The following is a 20,000-nucleotide window of genomic DNA, read 5'->3' on the forward strand; positions in this document are numbered from 1 at the left end:
TGCCAAGACGGAAGATCGATCATGTCTGGGAACGTGCAGGTGTGTGTGTGTGTGTGTGTGTGTGTGTGTGTGGACCTGTCTCGTTCTGGTATCAGTGTGTGGGTCGTGTTTTCTTTCCCTGTTTCTTTGTTTGTGTGTCTGTATATATGTCTCTGTATTTGTCTGTTTGTCCGTGTATGTGTGTGTGTGTGTGTGTGTGTGTGTGTGTGTGTGTGTGTGTGTGTGTGTGTGTGTGTTTCCGTTTGGCCAAGTTGCTCTCTGTGTCTGTCTGTTTGTCTGTCTGTCTCGTTAACTACCTATAACTTTCTCGCCCCTCAAGACCACCCCTACCGCCCCATTCTCTCTCTCTCTCTCTCTGCCTTTCTGTTTGTTTGTCTGCCTGTCTGTTTGCCGCGTTCATTAGTCTCTGTCTGTCAGTTTTGCTCGTCTATATCTGACTTCACACACACACACACACACACACACACACACACACACACACACACACACACAGGGAATGGTAACACGAATCCCCTTCACAACGTTCCATCGCTCTCTCTCTAATTATCTAATCTCTCTCTCTCTCTCTCTCTCTCTCTCTCTCTCTCTCGTCCCCCCTTTAATACCTGGCTAAGGGGAGAGGTCGGAGGAGGGGGGGGGGGACTAATTAGCAGGTGTTCTCAGGGCGCGACACAGGTACGTAATGACTCACCTGCCTAATTAGAGAGCACGCGCGTCCCCACACCTCCTTACCTGCTTAAACTTTGTCGTGTGTGTGTGTGTGTGTGTGTGTGTGTGTGTGTGTGTGTGTGTGTGTGTGTGTGTGGTTCGTTATAGTGATTCTGAAGTGCGTTCCATTTTTTTACAGAGCACCGGCTAATTGGCTTTACCGGGTCAGAGTAATTATGGTCTGATTATGTGAAGGGGAATGAAGGTTAGGGGGGTATTTTTTTTTTGGGGGGGGGTAGTCAGAAGGACGGATGGGAGAGGGGGGTCAGGGGAGGGGCGGGAGTGGGAGGAACAGGATATGTAAGGGGGTGGGAGGATAAGTAGGTTAGAATGGGGGGGGGAGGTTAGGGGGAGGGGGGGGGGGGGGGGGGAGGGTGGGAGTGGGGGTGAGAGAATGAGAAGGGGGGGGGGGGGGGGGGGGGGGGAGAAGGGAAGCAAAGGAATAGGCGGGGGTGACAGAGTTATTGATGGGATGGTGTGGGGTTAAGGTGGGGAATATTATGGGCTTGTGCTTGCCTCTCTCCCCCTCTCCCCCACACACACACACTTATTCTCCTTTCCCTCCTTCCCAGTGGTTAGCACACTCGGCTCACAACCGAGAGATCCCGGGTTCGATTCCCGGGCGGAGTGGAGAAATTTGGGCGGCTTTTCCGATACTCTACGCCCCTGTCCACCCAGCAGGGAATGGGTACCAGGTATTAATCGGGGGTTGTGTCCCGTCTCCTAGGATCTGTTCCCTTCTCCTATAATTCCTTCCCCTTCTGTCTCTCTCCGGCATATGACCACAGATGTTGCGCCGACTAAACGAAACTTTAATTTTCTTTCCCTTTTCCCCCCACTCTCTCTTTCCCTTCCCCCCCTTACTCTCTCTCTCTCTTCCCTCATCCCCCCACTCTCTCTTTCCCTTTTCACTCCTCCCCCACTCTTTCTCTTTTCCCTCTTCCCCCCCACTCTCTGTTTCTCTTTCCCCCCCCCCCCCACCCAACACACACACACACAAGCTTAATATGAAACGTTTTGGGCGCGCTAATCCCGTGTTCTCGCGCTAACCCGCCGACGTTGAAGGGCGTGTAATTATATTTCATTTAGACTCTTACTTCCGCCTCGTCCAGACCCTGCAGGTGAAGCCGCTAATTAGGAGGCACAGGTGAAGAGCCCTTGCCCCCCCCCCCCCCACCTCCTCCTCCTCTTTCTGTTCGTGTACTTAACTGTATTTTTATTTTATGATTTTCTTTTACGCCAGTCTCCCGTCCATTCTGCTCTCTCATGCGCGGACCCACACACACACACACACACACACACACACACACACACACACACACACACACATGCATAATTCATTTCCCCCATCGCTGTAATCTCCTTCGGCATTTCTTTCCTTCCTTTTAACCTCCTTTACTTCCTCTGGCTCATCCCTCTTTCCCTCTCTCCCTCCCTGCCTCCCCCCCCCTCTCTCCCCCTCCCCCCCTCACCCCCCAAGACCCAATAACCAGGGTGTAAAGGGTCCATGAAAGATTTATATCAATCAGTCCTTATTTCCCTTCCGTCCTTATTCTCTCTCTCTCTTCCCTTTCTAATTTTAACTCGTTTTTCTTGTTTTTCTCGCTCTTTATCACGTTTTTCAATCTTATTCTATTTTTTCCTTCATTGGCCTCTTCAGTCTTTTTCATTTATTTGCATTTCTTTATTTTCTTTCATCGTAGTATCTCTTTCCTTTCTCTATTTCTGTGCTTTCTTCCTTTCTTCCTTCCTTTCCTCTCTTCGCTCTCTCCGTCCTCCCTCCCCATGTTCCTCGCCTCTCTATTCATTTCCCTTCTTCCCCTTTTTGCTTCCGTTGTTCCTCTCCCTTCCTTCTCTTCTTCCCCGTCCTTCTCTTTCATTCCCTCCTTCCTCTATTTCCCTTTTAATATTTTTTCTTCAGTCCCTTTCTCTCAATCTCTCTCACTCTCGCTTTCCTTTCCCCTATCTACCTCCCGTATTATTCTCTCTCTCTCTCTCTCTCTCTCTCTCTCTCTCTCTCTCTCTCTCTCTCTCTCTCTCTCTCTCTCTCTCTCTCTCTTCTCTCCTTCTCTCTTCCTTTTCCCTTTTTTCTTTACACTCTTTTCCTTTTTTTTTTTAGCTCTGTTCTGATTGTTGTTGTTGTTCTTTTTCTTCTTGTTTTTGTTCGTGTTTTTGTTGTTCTTGTTAGTATCTATTTTATTTGTTGTATTATATGAAAAAAATTGTCCATATCCTTTTTTTTTGCGGTATTATGTGTGTGTGTGTGTGTTTGTGTGTGTGTGTGTGTGTGTGTCGTGCGTTCTAGTTAATGTTATACTGTTTGTTCTCCGCTTGTTCCTAATTCTTTTTATTGCAGTTCAGCCAAGTTCCTAAACGGTTCCTTGTTGGTGTTTCTTTCCAGCGGGTAACATTGAGTTCTGTTGTGTCGGTGTTACGAAAATTCTGCTTCTCGTTATATTTTCTAAGCGTTTTCATCCTTGCACAGTTTATCTTGCCGGACGTTCACTGTATCTTTTTCACTAAACCTTGCAATGAACTTAATATCCGTGTTTTGCAAGACAGCTATAAGGACAAGTTGATTAACCTAACATAGCCAAATATCCACCTAACCTAGCATATTTTTTTTTCTTCTTATGGAGACAAACAAAGGGATGAATGAAAGATATGTAAAAAAAAGATTCGCTATGTGTTAGTTCAAATATGTAAACAGAATATGCCCCCAAAAAAGTGTTATTTATTTGACAAGGAATCTTCACACTATTGCATTCCGAGCCTAATAAAAGCCTCCCCTCTCTCACACACGCATAGTTGCATACAGAGATATTCTTTAACCAACGTATTACCTTATGCATATTCACTCTAACGGCTGTATTCCACTCTCGCCCTTACTAAGAGAGCCATCAACTTTAACACTCTTTTTCCAACTTTCTTAAACTTCACATACTTCATTTTATATAACAGGGAAGATTTATACATTTTTCTTGGTCTGTTTACTTTTTTTCTATAACTAACAAACGCTTCCGTAGTGCAGTGATTAGAGTACCTACTTACGAATCCACAGGCTCGGGTTCGAATCCTGGACCGGGCTGTCGGTGTGCAACTCACCCAGCCGTTCATCCTCCCTTTTTCGGGCCGGTCGATTAATGGGTTAACCCGGATCTCACCCTGGCCCTGTATCGGGTGAAGGGGTTATTACACTGGGCAAATATTCCGTGGATCTTCAGTCAAACCACGATTTCCGCTAGCGTGGTTCTCATTTGTTTCTTGTTATTGCTGATGATGATGATGGTGAGTAATACCGTCGTCCGTCGGTGAAATCTACCGTAGCTTTGGAAGATCGTGGACACGTCAGAAAACCACGGAAATACGAGAACCACGCCAGCGGAAATCGTAGTTTGACTGAAGGTCCACGGAAAATTTCCCCAGTGTAAGCCCCTTAAAGGTTCAAAGGGCCAACGGAACGGAGATTGGCACCGCCGCCACGCACAGCTATGGCGTATGCTCCCAACCTTACCCTAATAAATGACAGAGAAGATAGATGTGCTGGATGTAGTTATTAACCCGTAAAAGTTATTCATAGAAAGCTCGTAGGGGATGGAGGTCTGGCATACTGATCTTGTTGGAATTGATCTCAGGGAAACGAATGGCTGAGGCAGGGAGAGCCGGTAACACGGGCCAGACACGCACACAGCCACGAACTCTCCCATTCCCCCCCACGCGCACTTGTATACCCAGAAGGAGTAGAAGTGTTGTGTAGTGGAAATGGTAGAAGTGTGATGTGACATGATTGGTAGAAGTGTGATGTGACAGGATTGGTAGAAGTGTGATGTGACAGGAGTAGAAGTGTGGAAAGACAGGAGGAGCAGAGGTGCGGTGTAACGAACTCTACCCCATTCCTACACACTTATTCTTCCGGCCATTCCTTACCATACATTACCCTTAAACACACACACACACACACACACACACACACACACACACACACACACGCCACCCTGACCCATTGCCACACACACACTTTAACCCTCACCCACTCCCTCTCTCCCCTCCCACCCTGACCCCCTTTCCAAGCACCCGTGACCCTGATATTCCTCCCCTCCCCTCCCCCTCCACCATCCCTCCGGCACTTTTGTTCTCTTCAAACTGAAACGCTTAGTTGAATTTCCCGAGAGAACCGCCTCCAATAATTTTGTCCTCCGGCGTCTGGGGAGGATCGAGGGGAAAAAAAAAAAGAGGAGGGAGGGAAAAGGGGGAGGTAGGGGGCAGGTGGGGAGCGGAGGGGAGGGGATGAACGAGCCGGATTCTAATGGTGTGTTGGATATATGATGATGTGGAGAATGTAATGAACTGTGAAGGCAAGGGTTGATGGTGATGATGATGGTGATGGTGATGATGGTGAAGGTGTTGTGATTGCTCGTTTCTTGTATGTGGTATTGATGGTGATGGTGTTAGACTTGTATGTGGCAGAGTGATATTGTAGTGGTTGTAGTAATAGTAGTAGTAGTAGTAGTAGTAGTAGTAGTAGTAGTGGTGCCAGAGGTAAATAGCAGCTGTTATGGTGCACATCGGGTGATGAAGAGAGGAAGCGATAATGTTGGCGGTGATGGGGTGAATGAGGTGTTGATGTTGATGGTAGTGGAGATGATAGTGATAGAGGTAGAGATAGAAGTAGCGGACGAGGTAGAGGGTGAGATGGAAGTAAAAGATGAAGTAGACACCGAGGTAGAGGGAGATAAGAAGTAAACGATAGAGGGAAGAGGAGGAGGTAGAGGTAGAAATAGAAGGAGAGGAGAGGAAAGGTAGATGGGAGAAGTAAAGGGAGAGGTAGAGGTAGAAATAAAGTGAAAGGGAGAGGGAAAGGTAGAAGAAAGGGAAGACGTAAAGGGAGAAATAGAGGTAGAAATAGAGGAACAGGGAGAGGGAAAAGTAGAAGGAGAGAACTAAAGGGAGAAGTAGAGGTAGAAAGAGAGTAGAGTATAGGAGAGGTAGAGGCAGAGGTGGAAGTAGAGGTAGATGCAGAAAGACATGTAGAGGAAGAGGTTGAGAAGTAGAGACAAAGGGGAATTTAAAGGTAGATGTAGAAGTAGGGAGAGAGGTAGAGAGGTAGAGGTAGTGGTGACGGATTAGCCTCCCGAGCGGACGTTGAGTGTGTCGCTTTAAAAAATATTCAAGACTTTCACACACTTATACAGCCACCACCACCACCACCAACAACAACAACAACAACAACAACAACAACAATACAACTACTACTATCATCACCACCACCAACTCCACCATATTAAGGATCATCACTGTCATCACCTCTTCATTACCCCTACCACCACCATCGTCATCACCATCATCATCACCACCATCATCACTACCACCACTGAGTCATTATTACCCCCATTTTCAACACCATTAACACAATAACATCACCACCGCCACCACCATCATCATCACCATCATCAGCTCCTAAAATCAATGTGTCTCCAATCTCACACACACACACACACACACACACACACACACACACACACACACACACACACACACACACCTGACAATCTCCTTCACAGCTCGTCAAAAAAAATGTTCGAATCTTAATTAAGGGAACCGAAATATGTGTTCGATAAGGTGAGGCAGGTAAGGGGAACCGGGGGGGGGGAGCTGAAGGAAGGGGAGGAAGAGAGAGGAGGAGGAAATTAGGGAGGGAGAAGGAGAGGAAGAGAAGAGTATGAATGGAAAAAGAGGGACATGAAAGGAGAATTGCAAGAGGAGGAAGAGGAGGAGGAGGAGATGAAGGAGGAGGAGCAAGTGGAGAAAATAAAGGAAGTGGAAAGTAAGGGTGTTGGGGGGGGAGGGAGTAGGGGGGAGAGGTGAAGGAAGTGGAGGAAAAAGAAGAGAGGAGGAGGAAGTTAGGGAGAAAGAGAAGGTGGAAGAGGAATATGAGAGAGGGAAAAAGAGGACATAAGAGGAGACTTGGAAGAGGAGGAAGAAAAGGAAGAGGAGGAAATGAAGGAAAAGGAGCAAGGAAAGGGGGAGAGGTGAAGGAAGTGGAGGAAAGGGAGGAGAGAAGGATAATTGGAGAGAAGAATGAGAGGAAAAATTGGGAGGCATGAAAGAAGAACTACAAGAGGAAAAAGAGAAGGAGGAGGAGGAAGAGGAGGAAATAAAGAAGGAGATAAGAAGAAAAACAGGAGGAAAACATTCGATAGACATGGAGGAAAAAGAAAAAAAAGGAGGAACATGCGAGAGAAGAAAGGAGAAGGAAGAAACAGAAGGAAAAAGGAGGAAGAGGAGGATGAAGAAAATAAAAAAGAGGAACAGGAGGGAGAAGAAAGGAGAAAGTGAATAAATGAAGTGTTGCGGAAGGAAGATGGAGGAAGAGAAGAAATTGATGAAACGAAGGAGGAGGAGGAAGGGGGAAGAGGAAGAGACGGGGAGGGAATGAAAAAGAAGGAAAATAAGGAAGGGAAGAGACGGAGGAGAAGGAAGAAGAGGGAAAAGGAAGAGGAGGGAAGGAAAATGAAGGAAAAGAAGGAGGAGAAGAGACGGAGGAGGAGGAGGAAAGAAGGAAGGGGAAAGAGAAAGGGACGCGGAGGGAAGGAAAAAGATGGAAAAGAAGAAATGGAAGAGACGAAGGAGGAGGAGGAGGAGGAAGAGGGAGAAGAGGAAGGGACGCGGAGGGGAAAAAAGGGAAAGAGCAATGATGTTGATGTTAATAGAGGAAATTGTCGTTGATTTGGTGCACGGCTGAAGGGAAATGGCGGCGGCGGCGGTGGTGGTGGTGATGTTGTCGTTGTTGTTGTTGTTGTTGTTGTTACGCCTCTTTTTTTTTCATTATTATTTTTTTTATTATTCTTTTTTGTTTTTGTGTTTTTCTTCCTTATTCTTCGTCTTCATTATTATTATTATTGTCTAAGAATCATCGTATATAGTAGTGGTAGTTGTTGTTGTTGTTGTTGTTGTTGTTGTTGTTGTTGTTGTGGAGGTGGTATCAGTAGCAGACATAACAATAACAATATAGATAACTTTTCATATTCTACTTTCTCCACACACACACACACACACACACACACACACACACACACACACACATGAACGTAAAATAGACGTTCATGTTGCCCTCGGAGGAGTGATGGTGATGGCCGTTCAGGGGGGGAGGGGAGGAGAAGGGAGGGGGAGGAGGGAGGAGAAGGAAAGACTGGGGAGGAAGAGAGGGAAGGGGAGAGGGAAGGGAGGAAACCAAAAATGAAGGCAAAGAGTGGAGAGAGAGAGAGAGAGAGAGAGAGAGAGAGAGAGAGAGAGAGAGAGAGAGAGAGAGAGGAGGAGGAGGGAGGAAAGGATGGAGAGAAGCAAACGAGCGTGGAAAATAACATCGAGAGAGAGAGAGAGAGAGAGAGAGAGAGAGAGAGTATCCGTGGGGGCTTTGTAAGAATTTTCCTCAATTTTATCTATCGTCTGAGGTCTCTCTCTCTCTCTCGTCTTTAATTCTTCGTGAACACAAGGGAGTGATACATGTTGTTGTTTTTTTTGTTTTTTGTGTGTGTGTGTTTGTGTGTCTTTATCTCCCTTTATTTTCCATGCTTCGCTCATCATTGCTTTTCTCTTTCTTATTCCTCTTTATCTCCTTATTCTTTATTACATCGGCGTTATGATATTGTGTGAGCTTTCATTCCTTTGTGTTCTCTTTAGCAACGCATGTAGTCCTGGGCGGAGTGGAAAAATTTGGGCGGCTTTTCCGATACCCTACACCCCGCCCACCCAGCAGTGAATGGGTACCAGGTATAAATCGGGGGTTGTGTCCCGTCTCCTGGGATCTGTTCTATTCTCCTATAATTCCTTCCCCTTCTCTCTCTCTCTTCGGCATATGACCACAGATGTTGCGCCGACTAAACGAAACTTTCCAACTTTCCAACGTATGTAGTATTGAACCTATTTCTTAAACCCATTTCCTATTTGTGTTTTTTCTACTAACTTATGAAAAGGAAAGATAATGTGTCTATCATCATCTCTCTCCCAAATTCTCCCTCTCTCTCCCCATTTCCCTCTATTCCTCCCTTTCTCTCTCCCTATATCTCTCCCTATCTCTCCTCTCATGATTTCTCTCTCCCTTTGTAATCCTTCATATTCTCCATAATCCTCCTCCTCCTCCTCCTCCTCCTCCTTCTCCTCTCTGTTACTGTCGGTCTCCTGTATCTCCTTTCCCTTTATCTCTATCTCCCCTCTTTATCACGTATCTGTCATCTCCACTTATCCATATGCATTATTCTCTCTGTCATCCGTGTCTCCTCCATCTCTCTCTCTCTCTCTCTCTCTCTCTCTCTCTCTCTCTGTAATTCTCTTCCGCTTTCTCTCCCCCATTTCATTTATTTTCGTTTTCTGTTCCTCATCCCTTCTCTGCTAACTACCTTCATTTATTTTTCTCTTTGCTAGTTCATTCTCTCTCTCTATTCTCCTTTTCTTTCAATTCTCCTATTCTCTTTATTCTCTATCTCTCATTTCTTTTATTCTCTTTCTCTCTTTCAGTTTCCCCCTTGCTTTCTGTCTTTCTCTTCCATTTTCTCTCTCTCTCTCTCTCTCTCTAATCCTATCTCTGCTGCTTCTCATCCATTTATAAGGCAATGCAAGCAGAATGAGGGAACAAGGAGGAAAAAAAAGATGATAAACCGCAGATTGGACCAAAAATAAAAATAATAAAATTAATAAAAATAATAATAAAGTCGCTATTGATTCGCCGCAAGGGATTTTTTTTCCTCCCAAATTTTGTTGTATGTTTTTTTTTCTGCGGCAATATTGTAGAGAGGATAAATTTGAACCTCCTCTTTGTTCGTCTACGTGATCTGAAAAAAAAATGCTACCTGCCTAACACACACACACACACACACACACACACACACACACACACACAACAAAAAAGAAGCATCGCATTATCAGGACCAATCACTAGTTTGTTTTAATGATGATGATGACTAAGTGTGTATGTGTGTGTGTGTGTGTGTGTGAAGGGAGAGACGGAGAGAAGACTAAGGGTTATTATAATTAGAACTGAGCATGTCTGTCTGTCTTTCTATCTGTGTGTTTGGCAATGTCTATCTTCCCGGAATCTGTTTGAGGTTTGTGTGTGCGTGTGTGTGTGTGTCTGGGGGGCGGGGTAAGGGGAGGGGCGGCGGCTGACAATGAGCACACCTGTTTTACCTGTGAATCCAGGTGTGTGAGGCGCCCAGAGTTGCGGGAAAGGTGCAAAGAGTGTTCCGGGAAAAGGTGTGTGTGTGTGTGTTCGTTTGTCTCCAGGTGTGCAGTGCTAATCAATTAACCTTTCTTTCCTTCCAGGTGAGTCCCCCGTGCCGTGTGTTTTCTCCTACCTGAGTGTGTGGGTCGGTATGTAAGGTAATGTTGACGGAAGTAGTAGTAATAGTAGTAGTAGTAGTAATAGTAGTAGTAGTAGCAGTAGTAGTAGTAGGAAGAGGAAGAGCAAGAGGAGAAGGAGAAGAAAGAGAAGGAGGATTAGGAGTTGTTGTTGTTATTGTTGTTGTTGTTGTAGTATATAATCAACATTCTTCGTTTCATCTTCATACATACATCCCCCCACCCCCCATTTTCTTCCACCTCTTTCTCCTCCTCCTCCTCCTCCTCTTAATACCCTCCTCCTCCTAATACCCTCCATCCAACTTTATCAGGCTCTTCAAAAAGCAACACGGTATCAAACTCTTTCCATCCTTTTCTCGGCCTTCTTCACAGCCGGGTCGCTCCGTGCTAATGGCGCTAACCTGTTCCGATAATGCCTCATTGACACCTCGCTTCGCTGCAGGAAAACTTACCCGAAAAAAATCAAAAGCCGAAGGGGGAAGAAAATGAAAAAAGAAAAAAAGTAATCATTATCGCAGAGCTCGGCAGTGTCCCCTGAAATTCTGCTCGTTCATAGAAAACGCAAGGCGGGGAGGAGGAAGAATCTGTGTTAGGGAAAGAGGGAAACTTGGTTGTGGGGGTTAATCGTCTTATGATTCTTCTCTCTTTCGTAATTTTTAAGGACTTGGATCGCGCTCCCTTGCAGTTTATCGTGAGTTTGTATGAAAAAAAGATTCGTTAAAGGTGTGCGGAGAGTAAGGAAAAGGAGAGTTACTGAGGGAAAGATGATAAGGAGGAAGAAGAGGAGTAAAATAATGAGGAATAAAGGAGTTACAGAGAGGAAGGATGATGAAGAGAAGGAAGAAGAGAAGGAGTAAAGAAGTGTTGGGAGTAAGGAAAAAAAGGTACTGAGAGAGATGAGAAGGAGGAAGATGAGTAAAGTAAGGAGGAAAAAGAGTTACTAAGAGGAAGAATGATAAAGAGGAGGAGGAAGAGTAAAAAAGTGTAGAGAATAGGAAAAAAGAGTTACTGAGGGGAAAGACAGTGAGGAAAAGGAGGAGAAAGAAGGAGAGTAAATTAAGGAAAAAGAGGAACTGAAAGAAGGATAATAAGGAGAAGGAAGAAGATAGGAAGAGTGAAGAAAAAAGATACTGAAGGGAAGGATGACAAAGAAGAGAAATAAGATCAGTGAAGTAAAGAAAAAGAGGAACTGAAAGGAAGGATAATAAGGAGAAGGAAGAAGATAGGAAGCGTGAAGAAGGGAAAATAAGTACTAAAGAGAAGGATGATAAAAGGAGGAGGAGGAGGAAGAGAAAAAGTAAATTAAGGAAAAGAGGTACTGAAGGAAGGATGATAAGAAGGAAGAGGAAGAGGAGTAAAAATAAAGATAAAATAATAATAAGTAATTCAGAATAAAAAAAAAGAAATACGAAGAGGAAGGAGGAGAAAGAGAAGGAGAAAATGAGGAATAACATGGTAAAACAAAAGTTGGAATAAGGGAAAATAAAGAGAAGAAAAGGAAATTCAAGAAGTGTAGAGGGTAAGGAGAAAAAGAGAAACTGAGAGGAAGGAAAATGAAAAGGAGGAAAAGTAGGAATAAAAGGAGAATATGATAAAAAGAGGGTATAAGGGAAAATCAAGAGGAGATGAGGGAGTGCAAGCTGGAGGACGCAATGAAAATGGAGGTAAAGGAGGAGTAAGTGGAGGAGAAAGAGGAGATGAAGGAGGGTGTGGAGCAAGAGGAAGAGGGTGTAAAGAGGAATGAGAGAGGAAGAATGGTGAAGGGAAGAAGTGGAGGAGGAGGAGGGGGAAGAGGAGGAGGAGAAGTAGGAAGAAGAGGAAGAGGAGGAGAGAATAGAGAGGAATGAGAGAGGAAGAATGGTGAAGGGAAGAAGTGGAGGAGGAGGAGGAGGAGGGGGAGGAGGAGGAAGAGGAAGTAGGAAGAAGAGGAAGAGGAGGAGGGAATAGAGAAAAATGAGAGGGAGGAAGAACGGGATCTGGTAAAGGAGGAGAAGAATGATGAAGAAAGGAAGAAGAGGAAAAAGAGGAGGAGGAGGAGGAGGAAGAAGTAGGAAAAAAAAGAGGAGGAAGAGGAGGGAATAAAGAGAAACGAGAGGAGGAAGAACGGAATCTGGTAAAGGAGAAGAATGGTGAAGAGAGGAAGAAGAGGAGAAAGAGGAGGAGGAGGAGGAGGAGGAAGAAGAGGAGGAGGAAGAAATGGAGGTAGTCGGCGCCTCTTACTATAATTTTCGGAAGGGAAAGTTAGCCTTGAAGCTTCCCCTTCTAAGTTTCTCTCTCTCTCTCTCTCTCTCTCTCTCTCTCTCTCTCTCTCTCTCAACATTATCCCTTACCTAAGCAGCCTTCCTTCCCTCCCTCCCTCCTCCTCCTCCTATTCCCTCCCTCCCTCCTTTTCCTTTCTTCTTTCCTTAATTTATTTTTTCCTCCTTCTTTGACCCTCTCTCTCTTCTTTCCTTCCTCCTTCCATCCCAAAATTTCTTCCTCCCTCCATCGCTTCCTCTCCCCCACTTTCCCTTCCCCCCTTACTTTCCCGACAGGTGAGTGAAGGTGGAAGGGAGAAAGAGAGGAGAGGAACGAAGGGGGTAGGAGTGAGGAAGGTATAGAGGTAGGTAGGAAGATAGGGATGGATGCAAAAGAGGGAGCAGGAAAGAACACAAGAACATTAGGAGTCAACAAGAGGTCGGTTGTTCTGTGCCAGGCAGCTCCTGTACCCCACCTCACCTTGTGTCCAGGAATTTAGCCAACCTCGTCTTGAAGTATCTATCGTATCGGCACTCACGACATGATTGACAAGCAGGGATGGAGTGAATGCAAGAGTTGTGTAATACGAATACATTAAATTCCAACGAATACGAATACGAATACACTGAAATGGTTTTAATTCGAATACAAACACTTCTTGAAAGTATTCATGAACATATTCACGAATACTTTTCATTGAAAAATACCCTCTCAACGTGACTTGGTGTAGAATGTTCTGAAGTTATGCAATAGTAATTAAATGAGCTTATGAACACATTCGGAGTCCACACTGGCAACTGCGTCAAGACTCCAGAGTCCAGACGCAGCGCTGCAACGGTCTGCGAACCTGTACTATACACGACGATTACACGTCCGCCCAGGAGGCTTGAGTTGTAAGGAACCACGGCTGTCATTTCTTTTGAAGTATTCGTCAGATTCGTAGAATACAAATACTTTCCCCTTGAATTCGAATACGATTGAAAATATTTATATATATTCATATATTTATTCGAATATGAATACACCCAAATACGGTATTCAAATGTATTCGAATACGAATACCGAGTACGAATACTCCGTCCCTGCTGCCAAGCCTGTTCCACCAATCAACGACTCTATCGGTAAGCCAATTCTGACCTTTATCTTTGTTGAATCTGATTTTATCTAACGAACACATTGCTACGTGTCCTACCCGATATCTTTTTTTATCATGAAAATCCTATTAACATCCGCCTTATTAAAGCCTTTCATCCATTTATAACTTCAATCAAGTCTCTTCGCAAGCTTTGCCTTTCATGGGAATGCAGATTTAAATGCTGAGTCTATCCTCATATGGCAAGTTTCTCACCCCTTGAAGCATTAGGCATCCTCCTCTGCGAAAATTCGAACATCTTGATACCCACTCCATGGTATAGTGACCAAAATTAACAGCATAATCGACATTAGAGAGAGAGAGAGAGAGAGAGAGAGAGAGAGAGAGAGAGAGAGAGAGAGGAAAACAGAATTGGAGAAGGAAACAGGTAGGCAGGCAGGTAGGGAATGAGGGGAGGGAGAGGGGGGTCTATCAGGTAACCTTCCCAACCATCTCCATAACTGAGGAGCAGCCTGCTGTTTATGTGATGACCCCTCCTCCTCCTCCTCCTCTTCTCCCTTCTTATACTCTTCTTTTGCTTCTCGTTTTCCCCTCACTCTCTCATCTCTCCCCTTCTCAATCTCCTCTTCCTCCTCCTCTTCCCTCATTCTCCCAAGCTTCTTATCTTCTCCTCCTCCACTTTACTCTCTCTCTCTCTCTCTCTCTCTCTCTAGCCACTTTACTAATATATCGTTCCTTTGCTTGCCTTCCTAACCTCCTTTACTCTTTCCTTCCTTCCCCTTCTTGTCCCTCTTTCCTCTCTCCGTCCCTCCACATTCCCCCCTTCTATGTAAAATGTGTGTGTGTGTGTGTGTGTGTGTTTGCTGGTCGAGGTAGGGAAGAGGCATAATAGAGAGGAGGAGGAGGAGGAGGGTCTTTCGGAGATGCAAATGACGTGCAACCGTGGGAGGGAGAGAGAGGGAGAGAGAAAGAGAGGGAGGGAGGGAGGGAGAGGGAAGGGAGTTGCTTGTATGATTGAAGAGGAGGAAGAGGAGGTGGATGAGGAAGAAGAGGAAGAGGAGAAGGTATAAGGTAGAGTAGATTGTCGGGGAGGGAAAGAGGAGGAAGAGGAGGAATAAAAGATGAGGAATTGAGTAGGAAGAGGAGGAAGAGGAGGAAGAGGAAGATAATTAGAATGAGGAGTAAGAAGAGAGAGAGAGAGAGAGAGAGAGAGAGAGAGAGAGAGAGAGAGAGAGAGAGAGAGACGAGTGGGCGTGGGGGAGGCTTGACAAGACTGTGATGGCGTGGGCGGGGGCAAACCGTTTCTTAAAGCTGGCGTGTTTTCAGAGCAGGCGTGGGGGATCTGGGTCAGTACGAACAGCATCAGGGCGTGTGGGCGTGTGTGTGGGCGTGGGTTGACTGGTATGTGGATTGGGATAAGGGAGAGGGGAGGAGGGCGTGGGGAAGAAGTGGAAGGCGTGGGTAGCAGTAATAAAAATGGCGTGCGTGAAATGTGTTAAAAAGGGAATATGAAAGGGCGTGGGTGCAGGCGTGGGGTGACTGGTATATGGATTGATGTCAAGAATAGGGGAAGAAGGCGTGGGTAAAAGCTGGGAGGCGTGGATTGTTGTATAAGAATGGCGTGTGTGAGATGTGTAGAGAGGAGAATATGAAAAGGCGTGGGTGCAGGCGTGGGGTGACTAATTTCTGGATAGGTCAAGTTGAGAAGCGTAAGGACATGGGAAACAGGGCGTGGGTAAAACCTAGGCGTGGGTGAGGTTTATTTAGAGTGTAATATGAAGGCGTGGGTGCTGGCGTGGGTTTGACCTGTTTCTGGATGAGTTAAGATGGGATGTGTAACGAAGAGGGGAACAGGGCGTGGGTAAGAGCTAGGAGGCGTGGTTTTGAGAATAAATAATGGCATGCGCGTGTGTCTTGGGAGGGTAACATGAAATGGCGTGTATGTGGGCGTGGGAAAGAGAATAAGAAAGATGTGCTGGCGTGTATGGGCGGGCATGAAACAAGCATCCAAGTGTAGGTAGTTGAGAAGCATAGCGCTGGCGTAAGAAAGTCGTGTAGGCGTGGGAAGGCGTGTGGTAGGTCGTAGGGATGAATGGAGAGCTCAAGCAGGCGTGGGTTGAGCTTGAGAAATAGCAGACGTGGGCTCGGAAGAATGTGCAGGCGTGGAGAAGGTTATAGGAAGGGCGTGTATGCGTGGGTAAATGTTGAGAGGTCATAGCCGTGTGTTTGGGAGAATGTGTAGGCGTGGAGGGAGGCGTAGGAAGGACGTGTTGGTGTGGGCAGATGTTAAAAAGTCGTGGGCGTGGGCTTAAAATAATGTGCATGCGTGGGTGATTGTGTATGATTGTCGTGCAGGCGTGGTTAGGCATGTTTAGGGCAAAGGCATGGTGACATTGTTGTGGGCGGGCGTGCAGGGGTTGGGAAGGGTACAGGAGGGTCGTTCTGGCGTGGGTAAGGCAGGGCGGGCGTGGGTAAGGTAGACAGGGCGTGGGTAAGGACTAGAGGACGTGGGAAAGACGGGGAGGGCGTGCAGGCGTGGGGAAGGGTACAGGAGGGATGAGCTGGCGTGGGGAATGATGGGAGAGCGTGGGTAAGGTAGGGATCCTGTGGGTAAGGCAAGAGAGGCGTGGGTAGGGCGTGGGTAAGGGAGGGAGGGCGTGTGGCGTGCTGGCGTGGTGGTGGCGGGCCAGAAGTCATTAGAAGGAGATGAAACTTTAGTGCCTTTGTTTCCATTGTTACGAGAGAGAGAGAGAGAGAGAGAGAGAGAGAGAGAGAGAGAGAGAGAGAGAGAGAGAGAGAGAGAGAGAGAGAGAGAGAGAGAGAGAGAGAGAGAGAGAGAGAGAGAGAGAGAGAGAGAGAGAGAGAGAGAGTCTTAGTCGAGAGAGGAGGAGGAAGAGGTTGAGGAATACAAATAAGGAGGAAGAAGGAAATTGACCTTGTAAGATACACAGGAGTTGAGGAGAAAGAGGAGGAGGAGGAGGAGGAAGAAGAAGATGAAGAAGAAGAGAATGGTAAAGAGGGGGAAAGTAGGCAGAGAAACGAGGACCAGAAGAGATGAAGAGAGGATGGAGAAAGAAGAAGAAAAAGAAGAAGAAGAAGAAGAAGAAGAAGAAGAGGAAGAAGAAGAAGAGGAAGAAGAAAAAAAAGGAAAAAAGAATATATAACAGCATGAGAAAAACAAGGAAAAAAAGTAGAATGACGGCGAGAACGAGACGAAAAAAGAGATGAAGAACCGAAGGAGGAGGAGGAGGAGGAGGAGACGGACGAACGAGAGAAAGGAAAATGAAGAGGAGAAAGAAGGAGAGAAAACAAACTGAGGAGGAGGCGTGATGGAGGGAAACCAAGCAGAGAGAGAGATTTGGAGGGATCTTGAGTGAGGGAAGGGAGAGTGTTTTCAAGGAGAGAAGAGAGAGAGGGAGAGGGAGAGGGTGGGGGAGGAAGAAAGGGAGAAAAGAGAAGAGGAGAAGAGGGGGTGAAGGGGAGAAGATAGGGACGTGGGAGCTCTTGAAATGGAGTGTATGAGAGAGAGAGAGAGAGAGAGAGAGAGAGAATGTGTTATGTGTGTGTGTGTGTGTGTGTGTGTGTGTGTATACTATAACGGGAAAATTCGGTGTTGTTATTAGAAAAAGTGATCCAATATATCAGAGAGAGAGAGAGAGAGAGAGAGAGAGAGAGAGAGAGAGAGAGAAAACGAGGCGGATCGAATAGCGTGCAATTTAGTATAAAATCAACCTTTGCCTCTTCCTGATTGGCTGACTGAGGGGGAGAAGGAGGAGGAGGAGGAGGAGGGAGGAGGAGGAGGAGGAGGGAGGAACGGTCTTAAAGGTGACATATTACATTGTGTTACGCCGGCTACTCCTCCTCTTCTTCCTCCTCTACTTCCTCCTCTTCCTCCTCTGCTCCTGACATGACCCTGACCCCCTTTTTGACCTTCTCTTGACCCCATTGAACACTCTCTCTCTCTCTCTCTCTCCATGCACCCAATGACCTCTAACCAGCTTTCCATCCTAATGCTCCTCTCTTCCTTGTTTTGACCTCCTCCTCCTCCTCCTCCTCCTCCTCTTCTTGTGACCCCAGTTCTGTGAGGTAAAATAGTGATATGTTTACTATACGGCGTAGGAAGATACGACTCTCTCTCTCTCTCTCTCTCTCTCTTTTGACTAATCTATATTTTTTTCCCTCTCCTTCCTTCCTTCGGTCACTTCCCTGCCTCCCTTTTCTCCCTTCTTTTCTTCCTCTTTTTATTCTATTTTCATCCTCTCCCTTTCTCCACCTTTCTTTCCGTTCTCCCTTTCTGCTTCCCTTTTTTCTCTTCTCTCTTTATTCCCCCCTTCCCTTCCATTGTCCTCCCTTCCTTTCCATCTTCCCTTCCTCCTTCCCTTCCTTCGACTCTCCTTCACTTCCTTCACATCTTCCTTTCCTCTTTTTGTTTTCTCTTTATTCCTCTCTTCCTTTCCATTTCCCCTTCCTCCTTCCCTTCCTTCAACTCTCCCTCTCTTCCTTCACATCTTCCCTTCCTCTTTCTGTTTTCTCTATTCCTTCCCTTCTTCCTCCCTTCCTTTCCATTTCCCCTTCCTCCTTCCCTCCCTTCTTCTCTCCCTCTCCTCCCTCCCACTTTCCCATCCTCTCTCCCTCCCTTCCTCCCTCCCTCCACATCCACCAATAGACCTTAAATACAAGTCATGTTTCCTCCACCGGCCGAGTTCATTTCCTCCACCATCATGTCAGGGCCGGCTGGAGAAGGCGGGTGGAGGGAGGTAGTGGAGGGATGGAAGGAACGAGGTCCAGGTGGATAGAAGGGCTTATTGACGAAGGGATGGGAACAAGAGTGGAGGGAATGAGGGATCGGTGGAAGGAATGAGGGATCAGTGGAGGGAAGGGGTGGATTGGTGGAAGAAGGAGAGGGAAGGAGATACGGAGACAAACCACAAGAAGCCTATTTGCTTATTATGAGGTTACCCGCGCTGGTGATTTGATCTCTTCGACAGTCACTTCGTACCCGCTGAGCAACTGAAAGCACCTCGGTACGTATGTTTATTTTACTCCTGACGCGACGAAATAAAGGTCGATTCGGTTCTTTAAAGTTGATGGTTCTCTCTCAACTCCAGAGAGGTTGTTCCACTGGCGATGACCCGGTTTGAGAAGAAACTCTCGCCAATGTCTGTAGCATATTGCCTCTTGAATGGGCAGACCGATATTTCTAGTTGTTGGGTTAGATTGTAGCTTCAAGAACTTGGGAGTGATCGACGTTACTGACCTGAAATAGATCTCCTTGTAAGCACCCTTTTTCCAGCGTGAAGAGGTTGAGCCGCTTGAGTCGGTCTTCATTCTGGTGAGTCCGTAATAGTGAAATCATTTTCGTAGCGCGTCGCTGAACCCTCTCCAGTAATTCAATGTCCTTCCTGAAATTAGGGGAACAGAACTGCAACGCTAATTCGAGGCGAGATCTTACCATTGAGTTGTGCAAAGATAACATTACTCCCGCGTCTTACACTCGAAATGCCTCGCTATGAACTCGGGAATAGTGTTGGCTTTGTTTTCACGAGAGAGAGAGAGAGAGAGAGAGAGAGAGAGAGAGAGAGAGATAGTGGAGAGATTATTGGAGGGGAATGAGGGATTGGTTGAGGAGGGAGGGAGGTTAAGGAAGGGATCGGTGGAGGGAAGAAGGGATGGAGAGAATGGAGGAGAAATTGGCGGGAGCGAGGGTTGTTAGTGGAGGAGGGAGTTGTGTAGAAGCTGGTGAAGAGAAAAGGGAGGGAGAGAAGGATGAAGTGGAGGGACAGGTGGAGGGAAAAGGGAGGGAAAGGATGATGAAGTGGAGGGAAAAAAGGAAAGAGAGATTATGAAGTGGAGGGAAAGGTGAAGGGAAGAAGGGTGGAAGAGAAGGATGTGGAGGGAAAGGTGGTGGAGGAGGAGGAGGAGGAGGAGGAAAAAGTTGAGATCCTTAGGCGGAAAAAGTTTCATATCTCCATTTCTTGTTTTTTTTTATTTTCTTTATTTCTTCATGACCTGTTTCTTGTTGTTATCTTCGTTTAGTATATGTCCTCAGCTCTTCTCTCTCTCTCTCTCTCTCTCTCTCTCTCTCTCTCTCTCTCTCTCTCTCTCTCTCTTCCTCCCTTCCCTTCCATTCTCCTTTCTCTGACTCCCTTCACCCTACTCTTCCTCCCTTCTACCTCCTCCCTTCCTCCCTTTCCTTTCATCCTCTTTTCTCTCCTTCTCCTATTCCTCCTTCTCGTTAACTCTCCCACTTATCCTTCCTCTCTCCCTTCCTTTTCTCCCATTATCTTCCTCTCCTTCCCTTCATCTTACGCTTACTCCTTCCCCTCCTCTTCCCCAATCCCTGTTACTTCTTTAGACTCTTCTCCCTCCCTCCATCACAGTCCTTCCCTTCCTCCCTCCCTCCCCCGTGAGTGAGGAAGGGAGGGAAAGAGTAATGCCTCACTCCCTTACGCTAACCTAACTTCCTCCCTTCCCACTTCACTTCACGGCCTCACAAATTATTCACTGGCCACGCGGGGAAGTAGCGTAGTTCCCCCTTTCTTTCTCTCGTTTTCTTTCCCTCGTTTTTTTCTTCTCGCTATTGCTTGCTTCGTGTTGTTGTAGTTGC

At 46.3% G+C, this 20,000-nt stretch overlaps 1 protein-coding gene across 2 annotated transcripts in view; it reads left to right on the forward strand.

The window, feature by feature from the left end:
• Window positions 1-20,000, forward strand: part of LOC126982538 (solute carrier family 35 member F2-like) — an 85,644-nt gene that overhangs the window by 607 nt on the left and 65,037 nt on the right. For both annotated transcript variants that reach the window (XM_050834677.1, XM_050834678.1), the window contains exon 1: window positions 1-39. This exon is cut by the window's left edge and continues 607 nt beyond it. In XM_050834677.1, coding sequence (XP_050690634.1) covers window positions 1-39 — 39 coding nt within the window. The remainder of the gene's footprint in view (window positions 40-20,000) is intronic.

Source organism: Eriocheir sinensis, chromosome 51, assembly GCF_024679095.1.
Source record: "Eriocheir sinensis breed Jianghai 21 chromosome 51, ASM2467909v1, whole genome shotgun sequence".
Lineage (NCBI taxonomy): Eukaryota > Metazoa > Arthropoda > Malacostraca > Decapoda > Varunidae > Eriocheir > Eriocheir sinensis.